We start from the raw sequence: 25,476 nt of genomic DNA, 5'->3' as shown, positions 1-25,476 counted from the left end.
TGCTGGAGCTCACACAAGCATTAAATTGATGGCTAAGCAAAGAATGTAGGCAGCTATAACTTTGATATTAAACAATCAGCTGATCAAATAAATACACAATCTGTGTTGGATCATTGAAAGGATTATGGTATATAAAAAGGAGGGTTGAAGAAACATTGAATACTAAAACTATTCTGTCTGCGAGGAAAAAAAAACATACTAAGAACTGTTAGTCTATTAAAGCCTTACAATTTTATAATATGGGAGGCATTGAGAGTTCATGAGATCACCCTCTCTTCGAAAATTTTGCATCATTGCATCATTGCAGAATTCTGCATCATTGTGGGCAGCCTACAGCACAAATGCAACCAAACACTCCTGATCTTATCCTTATGGGCTTTCCTTTTATATACCTCCTCCTTTTCTCTTCTTTCTGAGATGAAGGATATTTCCAGCTCTGTCCTTAATTAGGCAATAATATTAGTTTTATTTTTAAAGTACTTTATGAGAAAGCATTTTCACATTTATTATTCAATTTGATTCTCACAACATGGTCAAGAAAGATATAAGACAAGCATTGGGTTTTTTTTCCCACTTCATACAAAGAAAAAAGAAAAAAACTGGCTAAGAGGTTAAGTGACTTATTCAAAGCCACACACTCAGAAACTGATGGAGATGAGAATTGAATCCAACACCTAATAATTCTAAATCCATTTGTTTTCATTGTACACCAGAAGCTAAACATTAATGAATGCCAACTATAATTTTATATATATAATGTGATGGTTCAGTGTGAGGTCGGAGGGACAGTGGATGTGGGGAGGGGGGTTCACAGTGTGAGGGATATAAATGATGAACGTCTAAGTATTACTTTGTCTTGTACACCTGAAACTAATAAATAAATTTTTAAAAATAAATAAATAAATAAATAAATAAATAAATAAATAAATAAATCCATTTGTTTTTCAATTTGTCATTTACTTTCACATAACCTTGACTGAGTCAGTCACCTTTCTCTGAGCCAGTTCATTTTTTCTGAAAAAATATAAATTAGACTAAATCAATGATTTCCAACCTGGGGAACTTTGGAAAGATTCCTATGCCCATTCCAAACTTATTGTATAAAAATTCCCAGTTATTCTGAAGATCCACCAGGTTTAAGAATTCTTGGTCTTTTACCAGTCATCTTCAGTCTGATAAGCATTCTCCTTTGGCTACATGAGGAATTTCCAAGAGATATACATACATAATTTTAAAGAAATCAATTTTCAAATCTTCCACTTTCATATGTTCTTTCTCCTAAAGTTGAACTGCCGGTGTGTATACTTTGGAGAATCCGCTTTATCTTTTCACTATCACCTATCTTCCACCCTATGAAAGAATCATACTATGGCACACTGCCTTGAAGTGTGAAAACCTCGGGGGACAAATTCAAAGGGACAATTCAAAATAATGGTTTTGTTAAAGTCTGCATTAACTGAGGCTCTGTGATTCACTCCTAATTCATCTCATTAAGAAATGCATTTCTAATACAAGTTTACTTTTAATGTTTAGTAATTATCAAAGTTTATAGTATCTATATTTTTGATCATTTGTGAATTAATAATAACTATAATGATGGCATTTCAAAATAAAATATTAACATGTAAAGCCTTATGGTCACAGAAAGTTTTTAACAGTTATTTTTAAATATTTGTTTCTAAGAAATATGATACAGTAGTCAATAAAAGACTTTCAAAAATAAAAAATACATTACGACAAAAGAGAGAAGTGGAATGGAAATATATTTTCCAAATGCAAAAGGAACATTTAATCATTTCTAGTTGCTGTTGTTATTGTTCTCTTTCCATTTACTTTAATTAAAGAACATGTTTAACAGTTAACTTTGAGAAGTAGATGATGAGAGCTTGTAATTGTCAACAGCACAAAATACTTTTACTGTATGAATATTTTTACAGAAATCAGGCATTAATTTTGAAAGAATAATTTCTGATTATTAAAGACGATAAGGTTTATATACTTTTAAAAATGTTTATTGTTTTTTTCTGTTTTTTTTTTATTTTCATTTTTCGGTTTTTTGTTTTTTTTGATACAAGAGCAGCATTATTTTTATTTTCCAAACACAGCATGCAGCTATGAGGTTGTTGTTGTTTTTTAAGAAAAATAATTATGTCTGTATGCAATTCCATTTAATAAATTGTAGAAAATAGTAGAAAATGATAGACCTTATTAAATTATATAATTAGAAGTTTCAAAAAAGAGCAAACTGAATAGTATTCCTTCCTCCTGCCTACCTCTCCCCAGGGAAGACGTTGCCTACCTTTCCCCAGGAAGCTGAATTTAATCCACATTGTTAGGTTTCACATGATTACATTGAATACATTTAAAGGAGTGATATAAAAGTTTGTTTTTAAATATAAATATTCACAAAACACTAGAAATGACGGCTGGCAATGTTGAAATTTGATTTGCAAAGTCCTAGCCTCCAGTATTACAAAATAGAGTATGGATGGGTGGGTGTGGAGCTGAGAGACAATAACCACTAACTCAATAACTGATACAGTATCAATTTAAACTTCTGATGAAACATTTTAAATATCAACTTAAAAATGTGTGATGGGGTACATCATTTTTCATCATTCTTTTGTGAGTAAATGAGAAAAGGAAGACCTGATCACTGGTAGAAATAAACTCTGTTGCCCCTACCAGCCCAAAAATCCAAAAGCTCTACTTGTTCTTTCCATTTTTTTCCCTTCATTTCTCTCTTATTTACTTTTTTTTTTCCTTTTTGTTAGTCACTTACTAACCTGCCCCTGGTTGCTCTACATATTGGTCAGCACTACAGTTGTCCCTAGACTTAAAGAGATTGCAAACCCACACAAAATACATACTGGGGATGTCTTAGAAGAATAGAGGGAAGCCTGGAGAGGAAATGCTGATATGATATTCTAAGGACTCAATATGTGCCCTTCACTTGTCTACAATAAATTATCCAATATTCTTCATAAGACACCATTGTTTTTAAGATGTATCACCAGTTTGAAAACAGTGTTTGGGGAACATATGACCTACCACAATAAATGTCTTCACAAATTGTAAGCTATATCCTGATTTTTAAAATGTTAAAATATAAGTAAATGTGCATCTTATAATTGAAGAATTAAAGTATATTTATTATCTAAGAAATGTGGGCAAGTTTTTCTTTGAAAGGCTGTTTGTTAGTGTTTTAGAAGAAACTGAAGTATCATCATGATGCAGTCCTTCATCTTTTTCTTCCTAGGAACAGCCGGCAGCTGCCTTCGTCGCTTCAGTACCATGCCTTTCATGTTCTGCAACATCAATAATGTTTGCAACTTTGCTTCAAGAAATGACTATTCTTACTGGCTCTCCACCCCAGAGCCCATGCCAATGAACATGGAGCCCCTGAAAGGCCAGAGCATCCAGCCATTCATTAGTCGGTGAGACATTGGTATAGCTTTGACTTTTACCAATCCCCAGTTAGTTTAGCTAGTCAGAAATGAGTTCAAAGCTAATGATCTGGTCATACTCCTGGGTTAGGTAGAACAGAAGTGCCTTTATAATAGTCAATTCAGTATTTAGTTTGACCCATGTTTATTGATGGCCTGCTTTTGACCAAGCCCCATGATAGACATAGAGTAATAATATACAAAGAGCTTACAGTCTAGTCATTTGGCAAATATACGTAATCTAAAATATATCAAACTTGAGCCAAGTGTCATAATACTTCTAATAAAATTTTGTGAAAGCATCGGGAAAGGGATCTTTAATTCCAACTGGAGAGATCTGGGATGACAATATGGAAGAAATGCATTTTGAACTGGTTAGTCCTTGAAGAATGGGAAGGACTTGAGACACAGGCAGTTATAGGGGAAAAGACATACTAGGCAGAGAACATAGGAATAGGTATTAGATTGATGTATTTAGAATGTCATTTGTAAAGGTTTGCATAGGGAGGAGAGATTGGATAGTTAGCTTAGACCCTGATGGTAGAAGACTTTCAGTGTCAGATTTTAGTTTGTAATTTATTTGGTATATAATGGGGATCTATGAAAAGTTTTTGAGCCTCATGTCAGAGAAGATTGCAAAGCCATTTGTGTGTAACATGAATTACAGAGGGGATAGTCCTGAGTTAGAGAGATCAGTTAGATTAAAGGTATTGCTATAATCCTGGTAGGAGTAGATTGGAACTCTTAGTGGGGGACATGTATAACATTGATAAAATAAGGTAGGATTTGGCAGTTGGGAAGGAAGAAGTGATAGCTGAAGTTTGGAGCATGAGTAACTAAAGAAGATTGTACCATTAAAGCAGATATCCTAGAGTTTTGCCACATTACAACCCTAGTTTTTTTTTTCCTTTTGATTAGTGTTGAGTTTAAAATTTATTATTTTTATTATTTTTATTTTCCAATTACAGTTGACATTCAGTATTATTTTATATTAGTTTCAAGTGTACAACATAGTGGTTAGACATACATATTTTACGAAATGATATTCCCATTTAGTATGGTACCCATCTGACACCATGAATAGTTATTACTTTTTTTTTTAGTTTTTATTTATTGACAATATTCTTTATGCTGTACTTTACATCCCTGTGAGTGAGAACCCTGTTTAACTTGATCTCCTAGGCGTAGTAGATATTGCCATTTTCATTCAGATCATGACCCAATTTATTTAGGAATCCAGTAACCATAAACGATAAGCAATTTGAAAATCTAGTTTATTTGACATTGAATATAATGGTTAAACCTAGTCCAGCCTCTCTTAGTAACAAATTCAGGGTGCCCTTTTAAATGCATTTGCCCGAATCCTTTTTGTGTGATTTTTGTCTGTTCCAACTCTTGGGAGTGAAAGGTCCCCTAAAGGTATTTCCCATTTTGTAGATAAACTTTGCCAAATTGATTCAACATTTTTAAAATGTCCCCTCGTTTTCTTTAACTTATTGGGGTGACAATGGTTAGTAAAATTACATGGGTTTCCTCATGTTTTTTATTAAAGATGTGGTGCACTCTGCTGTATTTACTCTGCTACTGTTTTACTTGATTTTATAGATTTAAGCCACATCTCTGAGTGCCTGGGTACCTGCCCAGCATTCTGGATATGTAGTACTTCTCCAGATAGGCCAAATAGTTAATAAACATCCTTCGGACCAACAATAATGGATGGTTTTGAGAAAGTGCCTGTTCCAGTTTACTAGACATTGGTCTTGCCACAGTTTCAGCATTGCTAAATGTCTACCGTCCAGTTGGGCACTTTGACAGCAAACAATATGTACAGTACACTAAGACAAACTCTTAGAGCAGTTATGGCATTGACAATAGCAAGTATGAATTTAGGGCAGATTGGAAAATGGAAATGCTATAGCAGTGATTCTGTAGTTTCTTGAAAAAAGCTTAGTTTTCATTTACAACTTCATTGTGTATATTGGGAAACAGGGTTTATGCAAAAGCAATTCTCAAAGTGCATTTTCTCCTCCTTTTCTGAGCATTAAAGACACCTTAATGGGCTTCTATACCAGGAAGGCTTCCAAAGAAGAGGGCCTGCTATTTCCCACATACTCACTCTGTATATTGTGTTCCCTTTCCCTTTCCTTTACTAGGTGCTCAGTGTGCGAAGCTCCAGCTGTGGTGATTGCAGTTCACAGTCAGACCATCCAGATTCCTCGTTGTCCTCAGGGATGGGATTCTCTCTGGATTGGTTATTCCTTCATGATGGTAAGAAACACGCCCTTGTTTTTGTCATCATAGCTGACTATCCATCGTATCTGCATTTCTTCTCAATGTGAAGAATCCCAGTCATTTGGATAGTAAGAAGCTTGACCTCAAATAGCTACTGTCCAAGCACTGTGTTCCCCCTCACACATTTTCTAGAACATATTTTTATTATCTTGTTGCTTTTGTTGAGTACCCTTGGTGTGGACACTATTCTCTTACCTCTGACTTTAGTTCCTTCACTGGATTTGAATTTTTGGCCAACTTCGGCATATATCTTTGGGTATCCACTAAGGTATTATAACACATGGGCATTGTGGCACATTTTTCCTTGTCTTTTCTAGCACACAAGTGCAGGGGCAGAGGGCTCAGGTCAAGCCCTGGCCTCCCCTGGTTCCTGTTTGGAAGAGTTTCGTTCAGCTCCCTTCATTGAATGCCATGGGCGGGGTACCTGCAACTATTATGCCAACTCCTACAGCTTTTGGCTGGCAACTGTAGATGTGTCAGACATGTTCAGGTAAGGTGCTTATGGCTTTAGTTTTCTTTAGGTCCTTAGCTTCCTTCAGAAATGCTAGGGAAAAGAGAAGCAATTCATGGATGGGTATTACCAACAAATGTTAGGAGTTCAGTGAACTGTGTCTTCTATTCTTGCTTGTTCTCCTCATATACCTGGCTCAGATCAGAAAAAGAAACTTAGCTAATAGGTACATGTGGTTTGAGATGACTCGGTGATAATTCTTCAATAGCAAAACAGACAAAGCAAGCAAAGGTCATGTGACCTGCACAATTACAAGTGAGCAGCTGTTCAGCTAGATTGAGGCCATCCCAGGAATTGAAGCTATAATCTATGCTCAGTCCAACGAACTCTTTTCCCAAGATGTTTTCAAGCCTCTCATCTAAGCATTTAAATTAGTGAAACCACATATAACACATTTACTTCAGGATACTTTGATCTAATGAATTTTTTTCTCAGTTTAAATGTATTTTTATGTCTTGCTTCTTTTGAATCATCATTACTTAATATTTTTAAATGAACACAGTTTAAAGATTTTATGTAACTTATTTTTTCATTCAAGAGATGTTTTCTTTTTCATTAAATTTATTGGGGTGACATTGGTTAGTAAAATTATATGTTTCAGTTGTGCAATTCTATAATACATTATCTATATATTTGCATACTGTGTTCACCACCCAGAATCAGTTTTCCTTCCAACACAATATATTTGACCCCCTTTTCCCTCTTCTACCATCCCCCCTGCCTCCTTACCCTCTGATAATCACTAAACTGTTGTCTATAAGTGGTGTCTATCAGTTTTTGTTTCTAAACTGGTGTCTGTAAGTTTTTGTTTCTTCATTTGTTTGTCTTGTTCGTTTGTTGTTTTCAGTTTTATATCCCACATAGGAGTGAAGTCATATGGTTCTGGATTTTTTCTGTCTCACTTATTTCACTTGGCATGATAATCTCAAGACCTATCCGTGTTGTTGCAAATGGCAGCATTTCATCTTTTCTTGTGGCAGAGTAATACTCCATTGTATGTATGTACCACATCTTCTTTATCCAATCATGCTTTGAAGGACACCTTGGTTGTTACTATGTCTTGGCCATGATGAATAATGCTGCAATAAACATAGGGGTACGTATATCTTTATGGATAAATGTTTTCAGGTTTTTTGGGTAGATACCCAGAAGAGGGATTGCTAAGTCATATGGTAATTCTATTCTTCATTTTTTTGAGGAACCTCCATACTGTATCCATAGTAGCTGTACCAATTTACATTTCCCCCAAAAGTGTATGAGGGTTCCTTTTTCTCTGCAACCTCTCCAAGACTTGTTATTACACGTCTTGTTGATGATAGCCATTCTACCAGGTGTGACGTGATATCTCATTGTGGTTTTTATTTGCATTTCTCTGATGATTAGTGATGTTGAGCATTTTTTCACATGTCTATTTGCCATTTGTATGTCCTCTTTGGAGAAATGTCTATTCAGGTCCTCTGCCCATTTTTTTAAGTGGATTGTTTGTTTTCTTGTTGTTGAGCTGTATGAGTTCTTTATATATTTTGTATATTAGTCCTTCATCTGAGATGTTTTTCACGAATATCTTCTCCCATTCAGTTGGTTGCCTCTTTGTTTTGTCGATGGTTTCTTTTGCTGTGCAGAAGCTTTTAAGTTTGACATAGTCCCATTCATTTATTTTAGCTTCTACTTCCCTTGCTTTGAGGTCAAATTCATAAAATCCCCTTTGAATCCAAGATCCATAAGTTTAGTACCTATGTTTTCTTCTATGCAGTTTATTGTTTCAGGTCTTATATTTAGGTCTTTGATCCATTTTGAATTAATTTTGGTACATGGTGACAGATAGCAGCCCAGTTTCATTCTTTTGCACGTGGCTATCCAATTGTCCCAGCACCATTAATTGAAAAGGCTGTCTTTCCTCCATTGTATGTTTTTGGCTCCTTTGTCAAAAATTATCTGCCCAAATATATGTGGGTTTGTTTCTTGGTTTTCAGTTCTATTCCATTGGCCTGTGTGTCTGTTTTTCTGCCAATGCCATGCTGTTGTGATTATTCTCACTTTGTAGTACAAGCTGAAATTAGTGAGTATGATACATCCAGCCTTGTTCTTTTTTCTTAGGATTGCTTTGGCTATTTGAGGTCTTACTTGATTCCATACAAATCTGATTATTTTTCTGTTCTACTTCCTTAAAAATTTCCCTGGGGATTTTGATGGGGATTGCGTTAAGTTTATATATTGCTTTGGGTAATATGGCCATTTTAATTATGTGGATTCCTCCCACTTATGAATACAGAACATCTTTCCATTTCTTTGTGTCTTCTTATATTTCTTTTAATAATGTCTTGTAGTTTTCAGTGTATAGGTCCTTCACATCCTGTGTTTATTCCCAGGTATTTCATTCTTTTTGTAGCAATGGCAAAAGGAATTGTTTTTTTTTCATTTCTCTTTCTGAAATTTCATTATTAGTATATAGGAAAGCAGTGGAATTTTGTACATTGATTTTTGTGTCCTGCAGTTTTACTGTATTTGTTTATTTTTCTAGTAGTTCTTTTGATAGAGTCTTTGGGGTTTTCTATGTAAAGAATTATGTTGTTGGCAAAAAGTGACAATTTAACTTCTTTATTCCCAATTTGGATGCCTTTTATTTCTTTCTCTTGCTGATTGCTCTGGCTAGGATTTCCAATATAATGTTGAAAAGCACTGGTGATAGGGGACAACCCTGTCTTGTTCCTGATCTTAGAGGAAAAGCTTACAGTTTTTCACCATTAAGTGTGATATTAGCTGAGGGTCTGTCATAGATGGCCTTTATTATGTTGAGGTACTTTCCTTCTATACCCATTTTATTAACTGTTCTAATCATAAATCAATGTTATATCTTGTCAATGCTTTTTCTGCATTGATTGATATAATCATGTGATTTTTATTCCTTATCTTGTTTATGTGGTGTATCACATTGATCGATTTGCATATGTTGGACCATCCTTGTGCCCCTGGAATGAACCTCACTTGATTGTGATATGTAATCTTTTTAATGTATTGTTGTATGTGATTTGCTAGTATTTTGTTAAGGAATTTTTGCTTCTGTAGTCATCAGAGAAGTTGGTCTGTAGTTTTCTTTTTTTGTGTTATCCTTATCAGGTTTTGGTATCAGGGTGATGTTAACCACATAAAATAAGTTAGAAAGTATTGCCTCTTCTTCAATTTCTTGGAAGAGTTTGAGGAAGACATATATTAAATCATATTTGAATGTTTGGTAGAATTCACTAGTGCAGCTATCTGGTCCTGGACTTTTGCTTTTGGGGAGGTTTTCCATGATTGTTTCAATTTCCTTGCTATTAATCGATTTAGATTTTCCACTTCTTCATGATTCAGTCTAGGAAGGCTATTTTTTCTAGGTTATTGAATTTGGTGGCATATAGTACTTCATAGTATTCTTGCATGATCCTTTGTATTTCAATGGTGCCCATTGTAATTTCTCTTTTATTTCTGATTTTATTTGTGTCTTTTCACTTTTTTCCTTAGTGAGTGTAGCTAAGGATTTGTCAATTTTATTAATCTTTTCAAAGAACCAATTGTCTGTTACATTAATTTTTTCTCTGGTCTTTTTATTCTGTATTTTATTTGGTTCTGCTCTAATTTTTATTATTTCCTTCCCTATGCTGACTTTGGGTTTCATTTGTTCTTCTTTCTCTAGTTCTTTAAGATGTAATGTTAGGTTGCTTACTTGGGAGTTTTCTTGTTTCTTGAGATAGGCCTGTAATGATAAAAATTTCCCTCTTAATACTGCTTTCACCTCATCCCAATAATTATATGATGTATTACCATTCTCATTTGATTCCATGTGTCTTTTGATCGCTCCTTTTATCTCTTCTTTAACCCAGTCGTTCTTTAGTAGCATTTTATTTAATCCCCAAGTATTTGTGGTTTTTCCCTCTTTCTTTTCCCAGTTGATCTCCAATTCCAAAGTCTTGTGATCAAGAATATACTTGGTATGATTTCAGTCTTCTTAAATTTGCTGAGGTTAATTTTATGTCCCAAAATATGGTCTATACTTGAGAATGTTCCATGTACACTAGAAAAGAATGTATAGTCTGGTGTTGTAGAATGAAATGCTCTGTAAATGTCAGTATTGTCCATTTGGTCTAATGTGTCATTTAAGGCTGATATTATTGATTTTCTGTTTGAATGATCTACCCATTGCTGTCAATGGCGTGGTTAGGTCACCTACTATAATTTAGTTTTTGTCAGTTTCTCCCTATAGTTCTGTTAGTAGTTGCTTTATATATTTTGATGTCACCTGATTGGGAACATATATATTAATAAGTGTTATGTCTTCTTCTTGTATTGTCCCCTTTATCATTATGGAATATCCGTCTTTGTCTCTTGTTACCTTTTCTATCCCGAAGTCTGTTTTGTCTGATATAAGTATGGCTACAACCGGTATTCTCAGGATTCCATTTGTTTGGAGTATCATTTTCCACCCTTTCACTTTGAGTCTATATTTGTCCTTGCAGCTGAGATGTGTCTCTTGAAGACATCACGTTTGGTGTTTTTCTGTTTTGTTTTTTGTTTTTTTTTTTCTTGGTCTAATCTGCTACTCTGTGCCCTTTTATTGGGGAGTTCAGTCCATTTACTTTTAGGGTGATTAATTGTTGATATTTCAGGATTTCCTATAGCCATTTTATCTTTTGTTTTCTGATAGCTCAGCATCTCCATTGTTTCTCTGCCTCTGTCTTTCTGTCTGTTATTTTATTTTCATGGTATTCTGTGATTGTTTTTCCCCGTGTTTCTTCTTTTTTATGTTATGTGTCTCAGTTCTGGATTTTTTTTTTTGAGTGGTTACCATTTTGTTTATGTAAAAGAAAGTTTGATATATACAATAGTCCTTTTTCTTTAGTATGCATCTTATCTTCATTCCCCTTTGCAAATTCAGACCTTTGCCTCATCTCCTTTATGTTTTTGTTGTTGCAAATTATCCCTATTTATTCTGTGAGTTCATTTCTGAGTTGCAGTAGTAAATAGTCTTTTCTATTTCTTTTTTTAAAATGCTTTTTCTTCTTTACCCTTTATGTTATATTTAAATGTATAGTGCCCTATTTTGTGCAGGGGTTGCCATTTCCTTCTTCTGTCTGTCTTTTAGTAATCTTACTCATAGTTTTGTATCCTTTTGTCTTTGTGTTTCAGGTCAAATAGCCACCTTCAGTATTTCCTGTAATGTAGGCCTTCTGGTGCAAAATTCCCTCGTCTTCTATATATCTGGAAAGGTCTTTATTCCTCCATTATATCTAAAGTATAATGTTGCTGGATATACTGTTTTGGCTGGCAATTTTTCTGTTTCAATAGTTTGAATATTTGATTCCATCCCCTCCTAACTTGTAGAGTTTTCACTGAAAAATCTGATGATAATTGAATGGGCTTTCCTTTGTAGGTTAGTATTTTCTTTTCCCTGGCTGCCTTGAAAATTTTTCTTTGTCATCAGTTTTTGACAGTTTCAGTATAATGTGCCTTAGAGAAGGCCTTTTAGGTTTGAGATAATTAGGTGTTCTGTTTGCTTCTGGGATTTGAGGATCCAGTTCTTTCCATAGGTTTGGGAAGTTTTCGTCAACTATTTGTTTGAATAGTCTCTCTAAGCTCTTCTCTCTTTCTTCTTCTGGTATACTCATTATTCTTATATTGCTCTTTCTGATGGAGTCAGATGGTTCTTATAGAGTTCTTTCATTTCTTTTAACTCTCATGTCTCTCTGTTCTTCCTTCTATGTCATTTCCATGTTTCCCTCTTTGATGTCACTGATTTTTTCCTCCACCTGGTCAGCTCTATTTCCTAAGTTTGCTATTTCATTCTTCACCTCTTTTGTTGATTTCTTCAGCTTCAGAATTTTGTTTTTAATTTTCAATTTATTTACTAAAGTATTCATTTTGTTTGTCGTTTTATTTCTGAGTCATTAAACTGCCTATCTGTGTTTTCTTCCATCTCAATCAGTTTTTTTTTATAACTGCAATCTTGAATTCTCTGTCATTTAAGTCACATATTTCCATATTTTTAAGTTTATTTTCTGGAGATTTCATTTTCTTTCTGATCTGCCTTTTTACCTTTGTTATTCATTGTAATTGATGGATTATTTCTCTTCCTGGGCGTCTATGTGAATGAATTCTGCAGCAGGTTGACATGAAGAGTTCTTTCTTTTGTTTTCTAGTAGGTAACACTGGAGTGTTTTGTTTACTTTTGCCCTATTCCAGTTTCTTGAGGAGGGAGATTTCCTGGGGAGGTGGGTATCTCTTCTATGACCAGGTCTCATCCCTATGGAAGGATGTGGTATTTGATGGGGTTCTGAGCCCCTGAAACCCCAGTGCTGTCTCTGCAGCCAGATGCAGAGCTGTGGGCCTCAGCAGCCCTGGGTGCCCCCAATGTGTTCAGCCACAAAATATGGGGGCAGGATGGGCTGGAAGAGAAAGCTGGTGTGTTTGTGGCTTTGTTGTTCTCCAAGTAATGGTGACTGCCGAACCATTGCTGCCTCACCTCAATATCTTCTCCCTTGTCACTGAAATTAGCCACAATGTGCTCCTCCACTCAGGAACTGTCTTTTCAGTTCTCAGGGTTGTAGATATTCTGTTCTTTAACCCAAAACTGCTACCATTTTCTTCTGGGGCCCACTGCTAGCACTGGGAGCATGTCGGGAAGGCGAGCTCTGGGAGATTGCAGGGGGGCAGCCAGGTTCTGTAGCTTTCTTTTCTTCCTATCACTGAGAGCTGTCAGACGACAGCTGTCACACTCTAGTATTCTTCTTTCCCCGGAGGTGTCTGCCTAAGTTGCCTGGGTTTAGCCATATTGTATGCTGATCAGTCAAGCAGGAATACTTGGTTCCTCAGAGAGTGCACCTGCAATTTGAATCATCTCCTCCCCCAGGACTTCAGTGAGCTCCCGGCTGTGTCTGTTACCCCCGTCTCTGTACTTCTCACTTCCCTCCTCCCTTATTTGCCCCACTTTGCCACCTTCAGATTTTCAATGTGCAGATCTTTCACACGTGCTTGTGTGTTGTACAGGGATTCCTTTTTTGAATAATAGCTCTTAAACTTGTTGTAACTACAAGGGGAGAGATCAAGAGGGACCCCTCACGTTACCATGTTTCTGACGTCATCTCTTACTATTTTTCGTATATATTATCTTTATGCATTTCTTATATATTATATATTATCATTTATTCATCATCAGTTGCCCAGATCCCTCTCGTTTTAGGACTATTTGAAAAATGTATACGAAAAAGAAAGGCAGAAATAAATAGACAAATGTAAAAGTGGAGTGGAGAAGAGTCACAAAAATACTTGGGTCATACTAGTCACTGCACTAGATCATGTTGCTCAAAAGTTAACCATTCAGTCATCAGAAACACAAAAAGAAGGTTTGGGTGTGAATTTGAATCAATAATAGAATTGAAATACCAGAAAAGACGAATCTGATTGTCTTGTTTCTTATTTCCCAGCAAACCTCAGTCAGAAACACTGAAGGCAGGAGACTTGAGGACACGTATTAGCCGATGTCAAGTGTGCATGAAGAGGACGTAACATTTTGAAGAATTCCTTGTGTTTTTAAAATGATATATATATATATATATATATATATATATATATATATATATATACACACACACATATGAGATTCCCAGGATGCAATGTCTCACTCTCCCCAACTTTACCACTGCTGCCACCAATGGTGCTATTATATATGACCAAGAGAATATGCTGACTAGTTACCATGGAGATTCATATGTACCTCAGCAATGTGCGAGAGCAAGGTCGCTATTATTTTTCTAAGAAAGAAATAAGTAAATGAATTTACTTTTGGGTCCAGAATGACTTTCTCCAAGGATTATAACATGAAGATTATATATTTTACCCAGTAACTAAAACGGCACATTAAAAATTCAATTAAGAGAAGAATCACACTGAGTAAAATAAAAGACTGCAGTTTGGGGCAAGAATTATTTTTCATGGTGCTACTAATCCTACTATATTCCAGGTTTTTAATATAAAAGTGTTAAGCTTATTTTGTTGTGTAAGTAAAGAATGTGTATATTGTGTAAACAGTCTTTTAGCTCAAAATGTTGAGTCATTTAGGTATTTCCTGATGTGAGTCACTCTTTATAGAAAATGTAGGAAAATCTAGAATACAGACAACAAGATTTTATATCCATGTTTATCAAAGAGAGAGAAAGAATTTATATTATTGCATCAAGTGACTACTGAGAATAAATTTATTTTGATTTTTATCCCCTAAGTTCTTATTTGAATTTTTCAATATAGGTCATTTTTAGTCACTTGAATCATAATTGTAAATGTTTATGTTACATGCCAAATTATATCTAATGGGGTAATTTGTCTTCTACTATATTCTCTAAGACACTTTTAATACCAGATACCTCCAGTTTCAGTGTTTCTTACATCTTGTTTTTGTTCATCCCTGACGAAGCAAAGTTCTCCCAAACAATTTTGAGAAACAAAAAAAAACATACAAAACAATTGATGATTCTTTTCCCTGTGCTTCTTATGTAAGAATCATTCTCCTGTGGTCTCTGCTTATATAAGAACTGGGAAGACAAATACTTGGTTAGGCTTCTCTCTTCAATTACAAAGCCAATTGTTGTTTCTTATTCTTTTTTATTCTAAACATTTTATTATAAACAGTCATAGAATACCTTATTTCCCTAGCTGTCATCGTCTCAATGTTTTTTAACTCACTCACCAATATCAATTTAATTAAAGATATCATCTGTTGTAAGGACTGTTTGTTGTGTATCTCTTCAGCCTCTGTGGCAAAATCTGCTCGTTTACAGATGGGTTACACATCTGTACATCAACAAGTGGTCCCTTCTCAGAGAATCATTTAGAGCAATTTCAAACCAAAAGAGGTTTCTGCAGACTTAAATCACTCCTATTGCTGCTACAAAACATACAGAAATATAAACTTTTTTTCAGTGAAGAAAATAACCCACTGTAAGGTATTTTTGAGATAATAAATTTATTAATAACATTGTGTTGATGGCTGAGAAAGGAAGCAGAAGTACCTTCTGTTTGGGGAATAATTCATTAATAATGTGTAAAGCAGAGTAGTGAGTTATAATGAACACATGTAGCTCTCTAAAATAGTTGAGGATTTGCTGAAAGTAAGAGGCATTAAAAGCCTCTATAATAAAATTTGTAATATAGCTAAAAGGTAAAATAACCCCTGAGAATTTTAGGCCCTAATATGAACTCAATCTAAAACTTAGAGTCTATAGTAGTAAAAGTTAGGTTCTAAACAACAGTAATTACCTAATAATACTATTGATTTCAAAGCCAGCCAATTGCAAATTCTAACTTTATTTTCCCGTGTAGCCACATGCATGAAAACACTAATGGGTAATTGTAAATGAAAATGCCATATTACATCCCAGAGATTTTTCTATATGCTGCACACTTAAAGGTTCTTCCTTGAGGTACAGTCACAAACATCTAATTCCAGAGATTTTGCTATGTGTAGCTTTCCCTTTCATTTTTATTTGGTTGAAAACCTTGGCTCAAAAAGGACCTCATAACATTTTAATAGTGGCATGTGCAACTAATCTATGTGGTTCCTAAAACCCCTAACTATCCCCTGCTCTGCTGTGTTGTTTAAAGTACGTAAACCCAATCTGTTCCAGGACCTTATGGTTGTTTACCCTCCCTTGCCACTGGATATTCAAAGATTATTCTTGATGTAGCTGCTCTAGTAGTTATCTATAGTGAGTTTTGAAGTCATAAAATTAATGATTTTCCTATATAGGCAGGCAATGAATGAGCTGTTTTGCTTAATCAGATACAAATAGTTATTACATGTACCAACCAATTGATTTTACATATATATATATAATTATATATATATAAACATGTATATAATTTATGTATGTAATTATATAAACAAATATATATATAATTATATAAATAAACAAATATATTTTTATATATATATACATACATATATATCACACACACTCACACACACACTCACTCACTCACATGCCATGTTTGTGTCACACTCATTACTTCCGAGCTTCTAAAAGAGGTTTTATTGGACCTCTTGTGGTTGTACTGTGTCTTTTCTTACTTGGCCAAATTTGAAAAACTTTCTATTTCTTGTGGTGCCAATGAGGTTCTTTGCCTCAATTGGCATATTTAATTGAAAACTCACTGCCAAGCCATCAGAAGTTTATTCATATGTTAATCACAAGAGGGCACTATTGCCTATAAAAATAAATCAGCATGTGCAATGATTTGCTGAAGTCATTATAGATGGTGGTTGTGGAGCTGTCTAACGCCCTGCCTCCAGATTCCTTGTTTTAAGCTTTATGTATTCTTTCATCCTCACAAAGATCAATAGCAAGTATTTTAAGAGGTTGCCTAGTTTCCCAATGTCTGCATCCAAAATAAGGGACAGCTTTGCTGTCAAAGATTATCTTAAGAGCCTGATTAGGAGTTGGCTCTGGTAGTACTTCCCATGTCTCTCAACATAGAAGCAAAAAGCAGTCACTTTTGTTTGGTCAGGACTTCAATTGGATCCTTTAGCCAGAGACTCTTTGTTCTCAGTCAGGACTATAAACACCTTCATCCTTAGGCAGCTCCAAAAATAAATTGAATCCTATTTTAAAATCATGTCGTTTTCATTTTAGAGCACTGGTTTCTAGAGTGTATTCAGGATGTTTGGAAGGTTTGTGTGGTGGAAATACTCATAAATTGGAACACAGAAGGAATAAATCTGGATAGGCCAGTCTCCCAAGTTCCACGGTAACAAATGTTCATTAGCTGTAGGGTACCATGATAGCAACCCAAAATCAACACAACCAGAAAGACACCTATATTTCCAAGCGGATATATGCTATTTGATCTTTGACTACTAAATCTTACTAATTCTAGGCCAGGCCGGGATAGATCATTGGGCTTTTGCCAGCAGTAGCTGCCTGGAGGAAGCTGGTTCACCAACCTGTTCCCTAACACATGGACAGGCTAACATCACATTTATGTAAGCTGTATGTCTCTGAGTGGACAGCATGCCCAACCCCGAACCTAAAGGGTAACAAATTGCTGACATCCCACCAATTTATGTCAGATATGTTCTGTTCTTCAGATTCACATGGATTTTTTCACCCCACTTTCTGCCCTAGACGATTCCTGTGCTCTCTGGCTTCTGGTTTGATTCAACAAATGGGATACCCCAGCAGTATAGCAGAGTGAGGGACAGACTGAGGTTAGGGTATGTATATTCATGGGGCCTATGGGTTCACCTCAGGTTGACTTGTGCTCCACAGTTGAATGTTCTTGCTCCTCTAAAGATGACCTGCTCTTCTTGATGAACTCCCCCTCTGATTCCAGTAACCTCTTTCTTCTCACCTCTTCAGGTCTATGTTTATGATGATAAGTCTGCTGCTGCTGTGCTGTAGCCCTGGATTCCTGCACTACCTTTTGGTGGTTCCCTTCCATACCACCTATATGTTTCTAATTAAGCTCTCCTCAGATTATCCTAACTTAAGTGTATTGTCCATTGACTGTGGATACCCTGACAAATGCACAACTGCTTCTAGTTTCCAAATTTTAGTAGAGGTGCTTTATTCTATTTGTGGCAAAATGAGGATGAATTGATAAAACTGAAATGCATGTTAGCATCTTCCACTTAGAACTGAGAGATAGGCCAGCAGAAATATGACTTAACAGCACTTTACTCCAAGACCTAGTATACCAAGCTTTATTGGAAGCTGTGTTCCAGCGTTCTTAGGGCGAAATGAAGCAAAGTAAGTTCATTATGATAGTAAATTATTTAGCTTTTTCTAAATATTGGCCTACTGGATTTCTAAAGAATGCATTTTGACTTCATCTCAGGTGGTCATTTGGCTTGCTCCATCCTATCCCAAATCTCAGTTGCCTCATTGCCAGAATAGATCCTAAGCCAATAACTGATGTCTGAAAACTAAAGAAGGAGAACTCCTAGTAGTGCTACTTCCACCAGAGAAATCTACCAAGTCAGGTATACATTTCTGTGGTCATTAAAAACCCAAAGTGTTACTAGACCAAGAAATTGAGGCAACTTAAGGCACCTAAAACAAGTGGTTTTCTAGCCTCAAGAGCTTCTGTGAAAGGTGAACCTGCAGAAGTACTTCAGATCTGCTTCCCTTTGGTTCATCGAGGGAACCAGAGTGAATGCTTAGACTGGAGATTATGGAAGACGGAAGAGGCTTTCACACCAAAGGCAGTCTGTGACTACTTGCTAATTTCAAATGAGGCCACATGGAGTCTACCAAGAAGTGAATATCCTTTCATTTAAAGTGAAATCATTTTCTGATCTATTTCTTTGAGGCCAGTAAAGTGCTTGCTATTGCCAGTCTAGCACAACCCCAATGGTAAACCAGATGTCAGATCTCTGATTTTTGTCTGACACAATTTGGACTTTGTTTGAACTCTAAGGAAGATTACCTCTGACGCCTCAGTAACAGCAGGAGTAACACCTTACATTTATAAAGATCTTATTCAAATGCCATTCTTCACACATACTTCATCTGAGTGTAAACAACCCTGATATAGTCAAACAGAGCAAGATCTCCATTTTACAGATGTAGAACCTGAACCTTAGAATGTAACTTTCTCAAGGTCAGAAGACAAGTTACTAAGTTCTGTTTCACTCAAAATCTAATCACCTCTAGTCATGAAGATGCCTACATCAAAAAACTCAGAATCCTCTGTGTTGGAGATACTTAGCACTACAGGTGTCTCTGCCTCATGAGAAGTAATAAGCTGCATGTTTTGGAAACCTTCGTTCCCAGTCAAGGATGAGCACTTTTCCCATCACCATCAAAGTACCAGAGACACTTTAGAATTAGCCCTTGCACACAGGGGACTTACAGTGAATCCACTGTACCTCAGGATACTCTTGTCTATCTATAGTTAAAAACCTTTTGAGTCTGGTCTTGTGCCCACCTTATCTGAGCTTCTTCAGAGATTTAAATCCAGATGAACTCCTGAAATTTGAATGCTCTGTCCTGCAAACCCTCCAGTGCTACTAGTGTCCAAGTAAGGACCAGTGTATCTTGGTTGTTATGCAACCTGAAATCATGCAGATACTACTAACTATTGTAGACAATGCAGAAAGTACTGCGTGGAGGGAAAATGTATTTAGTTCCAAAAAGAGAGTTTGTTATATTTCATTTACATTAATATACAAAAACACACAGAGGAGCAACTTGAGTTTGCTAACTACTGGTATAACTTCCATTGGTCATATTTCACATGCAGTAGTTTTCCTTATTTGGTTCCCTTCAGCAAAAATGTAGGCTCGGAATCAGATGAACAAGCATCAAGCTAATTGGGCCAAAAAGTATGTGGTTATTTATCAGATTAGAGAGGCAGGAAAGGTTAAAGACAAGTTAGAAAGCATCTAAGCAGAAATAGGGCCCTGCTTATAGTAATCAGTATAGTAAGAAGCCAGGCTTTCAGATTACTGGGTTTAAATATGTTCTTAAATTGACTGTGTACTTTCAGATGTGGAGCTCGTGCCCACCCTAAGGCCAGCAGCAATGCAGAAAACTCCCCCCACCCCATGGAGTAGAAAAAGATAACAGCCTCAAGCCATTTTCATAAATAAATCCTTCTCCTGCTCTAAGAAACCAGTATTTTTTTTTTTTGTCCTCTCTGAACAAGCAGAAGCAGTCATGGGCACGTGAAAATGTGCTAAAGCTTTTCTCCTTGCAGCTCTATCAGGTTTTGCTTCATCTATTTTGAATATCTGTTATTAGGTGCATAAATATTTATGACTTTTATGTCCTCTCCATAAAACGATCTCTTTATCATGATAATGGTAACGTAGTAAAGAAAATGTTAATATTCTTTGCTCTGAAATCTACATATATAGCAAAATAGCCATCCAGCTTTCTTTGTGTTAATGTTCATATGGTATATTTTTTCCATCATTTTACTTTTAATCTATTTCTGTCTTTATATTTGAAGTGCATTTCTTGTAGGCAGCATATAGTTGGATCTTGTTTTCTTATACAATCTAACAATATTTGCCTTTCAGTAGACCATATTAAATGTGGTTAGGTTTAACATCATCACCTTGTATTTGTTTTCTATCTGTGCTGTTTGTAATTTGTTCACTTTTTAATGCCCTGGTTTAAATTGAGTATTTTTCTGATTCCATTTTATCTTATGTGTGGCATATTAACTGTAACATTTTGTTTGATTAATTTGGTTGAATGCCTTAAGGTTTGCCGGTTCGATTCTCGCATGGGCCAGTGAGCTGCGCCCTCCACAACTAGATTGAAGGACAACAACTTGGAGCTGATGGGCCCTGGAGAAACACAGTGTGCTCCAATATTCCCCAATAAAATTTTTTTAAATGTTACAATAGTATACTTTCAATTCTCCCCTCCTGATCTTTGTTCTATTATTTTCATACACTGTAGCTTTAATATGTTATAGACATTATCATTATTTTTGTTTAAACAGTACATTTTCTGTTTTATTTTATATAACTCGCATACCATCAAATTCAGCCTGTCAAAAGTATGTAACTATTATTAGTATATTCACAAAGCTACACAAACATCATCACTATCAAATTCCAGAACATTGTTATCACCCCAAAAAGAAAACCGATACCCATTAGCAATGACTCCCTGTCCTCTCTCAGCCGTTTTTCCTTATGCCCAGCCTTAGACAGCCACTTTTTTCCTCTAAGTATTAGCATACTCTAGACATTTCAGATAAATGGAATCATACAATATGTGGCCTTTTGTTCCTGGTTTCTTTCACTTAACGTGTTTTCAAGACTCATCCATGTTGTAGCATGAGTCAGAACTTCATTCCTTTATTTTTTTCAGTAAGATGACATTCACAAAACTCTAACAATTTTCAAGTGAACAATTCAAGTGGCATTTAGTATATTCACAACGTGTCCAACCACCATCTCTATCTAGTTCCAAAATATTTCCATCATCCCAAAAGAAAACCTTATACCTATTAAGCAGAGTCATTCCCCACTCCCTGAATCCTCTGGAAGCGACTAATCTGCTTTCTGTTTCTATGAATTTACCTACGCTGAATGTTTTATATAAATAGAATCATACAATATGTGACGGTTTTTGTCTGGTTTCTTTCATTTAGCATAATGTTTTCAAGGTCCATACACATTATAAGATTTGTGAGTACTTCAGTCATTTTTAAGTTTAATAATCAATTGTACTGATACACCAAATTTTGTTTATCCATTCATCCACTAACATTGGGGTTGTTTGCACCTTTTGGTGGTTGTGAATCATGCTGTTATGAACATTCATGTAAAATATTTGTTTAATACCTGTTTTCAATTCTTTCAGGTATATACCTAGAAGTAGATTTGCTTGGTCATATAGTAATTCTACGTTTAATTTCTTGAGAAACTGCCAAACTTTTCCACAGCAATGTACAAAGATTCCATTTATCTCCACACACTTACCAAAAATTAGTTTTTCCATTTTTAAATTACAACCATCCCAGTGGATGTGAAGTGGTATTTTATTGTGATTTTGATTTGCATTTTCCTAATGATTTTAGGAAAAGTCATTAGGAAAAAGTCAAAAGATGTTAACATCTTTTTGTGTGCCTATTGATCATTTGTAATTCTTTAGAGAAATGTCTATTTAGATGCTTTGTCCATTTTTTATTGTTATTAGTTTCAGGTATACAAAACAATGTAATAGACATTTATACCCCTCACAAAGCCATAACCCCTCTACCCTACTCTACTACCCCTCTGACATCACACACAACCATTATATTTCAACTGTCTCTATTTCTTATGCTATACTCCATTCCTTGTGAATATATATATATGTGTGTGTATGTGTATATATATGTATATATATACACATATCTATATATATATGTATATATACACATATCTATATATATCTATGTGTATATATATATATATATATATATATATATATATATAATTCTGGTTGATGTTCATTATTGTTCAGCGTCAGGTGTACCGCACAGTGATCAGGCATCTACAGCATCCCTGAGGTGGTCTCCCTAATAAGACAAGTGTCCATCGGATACCCTACAAAATCTTTAAAACATTATTGATTATATTCTCCAAATTGACCTTCGTATCCCCATGACAATCTTGTGGTTACCGATTGTGCTTTCTAATCCCCTCATCTCCCCCTTTTCCCCACCCCCCTCCCATCTTGCATCCCTTAGTTTTTCCTCTATGTCTCTGAGTCTGTTTCTGATTAGTTTGTTCATTTATTCTATTCTTTAGATTCCGCATATAAGTGAGATCATATGGTATTTGTCTTTCTCTGTCTGACTTATTTCACTTAACAATGTTCTCTAGGTCTATCCATATCGTTGCAAATGGTAAGATTTTATTCTTCTTTGTGGCCGAGTAATATGCCATTGTATAAATGTACCACAGTTTCTTAATCCAGTCATCTACTGATGGGCATTTCAGTTGTTTCCATGTCTTGGCTATTGTGTATAGTGCTGCAATAAACATAAACGTGCATAAACTTTTTAGAATTAGTGTTTTGGATTTCTCTGGATAGATTCCTAGGAGTGGAATTGCTGGATCATAAGGTAATTCTATTTCCAGTTTTTTGAGATACCTCCCTACTGATTTCCATAGTGGCTGCACCAATCTGCAATCCCACCAACAGTGAACAAGGGAGATCCCTTTTCTCCACATTCGTACCAGCACTTACTTGTTTGTTGATTAATTGATGATAGCCATTTTGACTGGGGTTAGGTGGTATCTCATTGTGGTTTTTACTTGCATTTCTCTAATGATTAGTGAGGTTGAGCATTTTTTCATATGTCTGTTTGCCATTTGTACGTCCTCTTTAGAAAAATATCTCTTCATGTCCTCTGCCCATTTTTTAATTGGGTTGTTTGTTTTCTTGGTGTTGAGTTGAATGAGTTTTTTGTAAATTTTGGATATTAACCCCTTATCAGATACACCATTGACAAATATCTTTTCCCGTTCAGTAGGATGCCTGTTTTATTGATGGCTTACTTTGCTGTGAAAAATCTTTTTCATTTGATGTAATCTCATATGTTTATTCTTTCTCTGCCCTTGCCCAAGGGGATATATCAGTAAAAATATTACTGAGGGTACTGTCTGAAAACTTCATTCGTATATTTTCTTCTAGGAGTTTTATAGTTTCAGATCTTACATTTAAGTCCTTAATCCATTTTGAATTTATTCTTCTCTATGGTGTATGGAGGTGGTCGAGCTTCATTTTTTTTGCATGTGTCTGTCCAGGTTTCCCAGCGCCATTTATTGAAAAGACTGTCTTTACCCCATCGTACATTCTTGCTTCCATTGTCGTAGATTAAATGAGCATAAAGTCTTGGATTTATTTCTGAGCGCTCTATTCTGTTCCATTGATCTATGAGTCTGTTTTTATGCCAGTACCATGCTGTTTTGATTACTGTAGCCTTGTAGTATAATTTGATGTCATGTATCTTGATACCTCCCATTTTGTTCTTATTTCTCAAGATTGCTGAGGCTATCCGGGGTCTTTTATAGTTCCACATAAATTTTAGGATTATGTGTTCTATTTTTGTGAAAAATGTCCTTGGTAGTTTGATAGCAATTGCATCAAATCTGTATATTGCCTTAGGCAGTATGGACATTTTAACTATATTAATTATTCATACCCATGAGCATGGTATGTGTTTCCATCTATTTGTATCTTCTTTGATTTCTCTCTTCAGTGATATATACTTTTCTGAGTATAGGTCTTTTACTTCTTTGGTTAAACATATTCCTAAGTATTTTATAGTCTTTGAAGCAATTGTAAATAGGGCTATTTTCTTAATTTCTCCTTCTGATAGTTTATTATTTGTATATACAAATGCAACTGATTTCTGAATATTAATTTTGTACCCTGCTACTTTACTAAATACATGTATCAGTTCTAATAGTTTTTTTTGGTGGAGTCTTTGAGGTTCTCTATATAGAATATCATGTCATCTGCATATAATGACAATTTTACTTCCTTCTTACCAATTTGGATGCCTTTTCTTTCTTTTTCTTGTCTAATTGCTGTGGCAAGAACTTCCAGAATTATGTTGAAGAGAAGTGGAGAAAGTGGGCAACCGTGCCTTTTTCCTGATCTTAAGGGGAATGGTTTTAGCTTTTCCCCATTGAGTATGATGTTAGCTGTGGGTTTATCATATATGCCCTTTATTACGTTGAGACATGGTCCCTCTATTGCCACTTTCTTAAAGGTTTTTATCATAAATCGCTGCTGAATTTTGTCAAATGATTTTCATTCATCTATTAATATGATCATATGGTTTTTATTTTTCATTTGGTTAGTGTGGTGTATCACATTGATTTGCGGATGTTGAACCACCCTTGCATACCAGGAATGAATCTCACTTGATTATGGTGTATGATCTTGTTAATGTATTGCTGAATTCTGTTTGCAAATATTTTGTTGAGGATTTTTGTATGTATGTTCATTAGGTACATCATCCTGTAGTTTTCCTTTTTTGTAATGTCTTTGTCTGATTTGGGGATAACGGTGATAATAGCCTCCTGAAAACTGTTTGGGAGCCTTCCTCCTTCTGGATATTTTTGGATTAGTTTGAGAAGAATAGGTAATAATTCTTTTTGAATGTTTTGTAAAATTCACCTGTAAAACAATCTGGTCCAGGGCTTTTGTTTGTTGGGAGCTTATTGATTACTGATTACTGATTCAATTTCCCTGGTAGTAATCAGTCTATTCAGCTTTTCCATTTCTTCTTGAGTTAGCCTTGGAAGGTTGAATGCTTCTAGAAAATTATCCATTTCTTCCAGATTGTCTAATTTGTTGGTGTGTAATTCCTCATGGTAATTTTTATTTTTTTTGTATTTCTGTGGTGTCTGTTGTCACTTTTCTTTCATTTCTAATTTTACTAATTTGGGTTCTCTCTTTCTCTCCCTCTTCTTTTTTCAATTTTTCTTTTTTTTTATGAGTCTGGCTAAAGGTTTGTGGATTTTGTTTATCTTCTCAAAAAATCAGCTCTTGGATTTATTGATCTTTTGAATTATTTTTTGTCCTTTTTTAGGGGATCTCTATTTCATTTGTTTCTGCTCTGATCTTTATTATCTCCTTCCTTGTACTATCTGTGGACTTATTTTGCTGTTCTTTTTCGAGATCCCTTAAATGTAAAGATAAACTGTTGATTTGTGATTTTTCTTGTTTCTTTAGGTAG

General features: G+C 35.2%; 1 protein-coding gene across 2 annotated transcripts in view; it reads left to right on the top strand.

Moving 5' to 3' along the window:
- The window catches only part of COL4A5 (collagen type IV alpha 5 chain), a gene marked incomplete at its 3' end in the record, with an annotated part of 361,897 nt that overhangs the window by 286,797 nt on the left and 49,624 nt on the right, over positions 1-25,476 (top strand). Inside the window, exons 48-51 of one of the 2 annotated variants that reach the window (XM_081043684.1) lie at positions 3,260-3,437; positions 5,600-5,714; positions 6,056-6,228; positions 13,707-13,788. In XM_081043684.1, coding sequence (XP_080899810.1) covers positions 3,260-3,437; positions 5,600-5,714; positions 6,056-6,228; positions 13,707-13,788 — 548 coding nt within the window. Of the gene's footprint in view, positions 1-3,259; positions 3,438-5,599; positions 5,715-6,055; positions 6,229-13,706; positions 13,789-25,476 lie in introns of those variants that run through there. The other variant, XM_081043685.1, reaches the window with a different exon arrangement.

Source organism: Rhinolophus hipposideros, assembly GCF_964194185.1.
Source record: "Rhinolophus hipposideros genome assembly, chromosome: X".
NCBI lineage: Eukaryota > Metazoa > Chordata > Mammalia > Chiroptera > Rhinolophidae > Rhinolophus > Rhinolophus hipposideros.
Note: the sequence above shows the minus strand (reverse complement) of the source record. Positions and strands in the feature narration are given on the sequence as shown.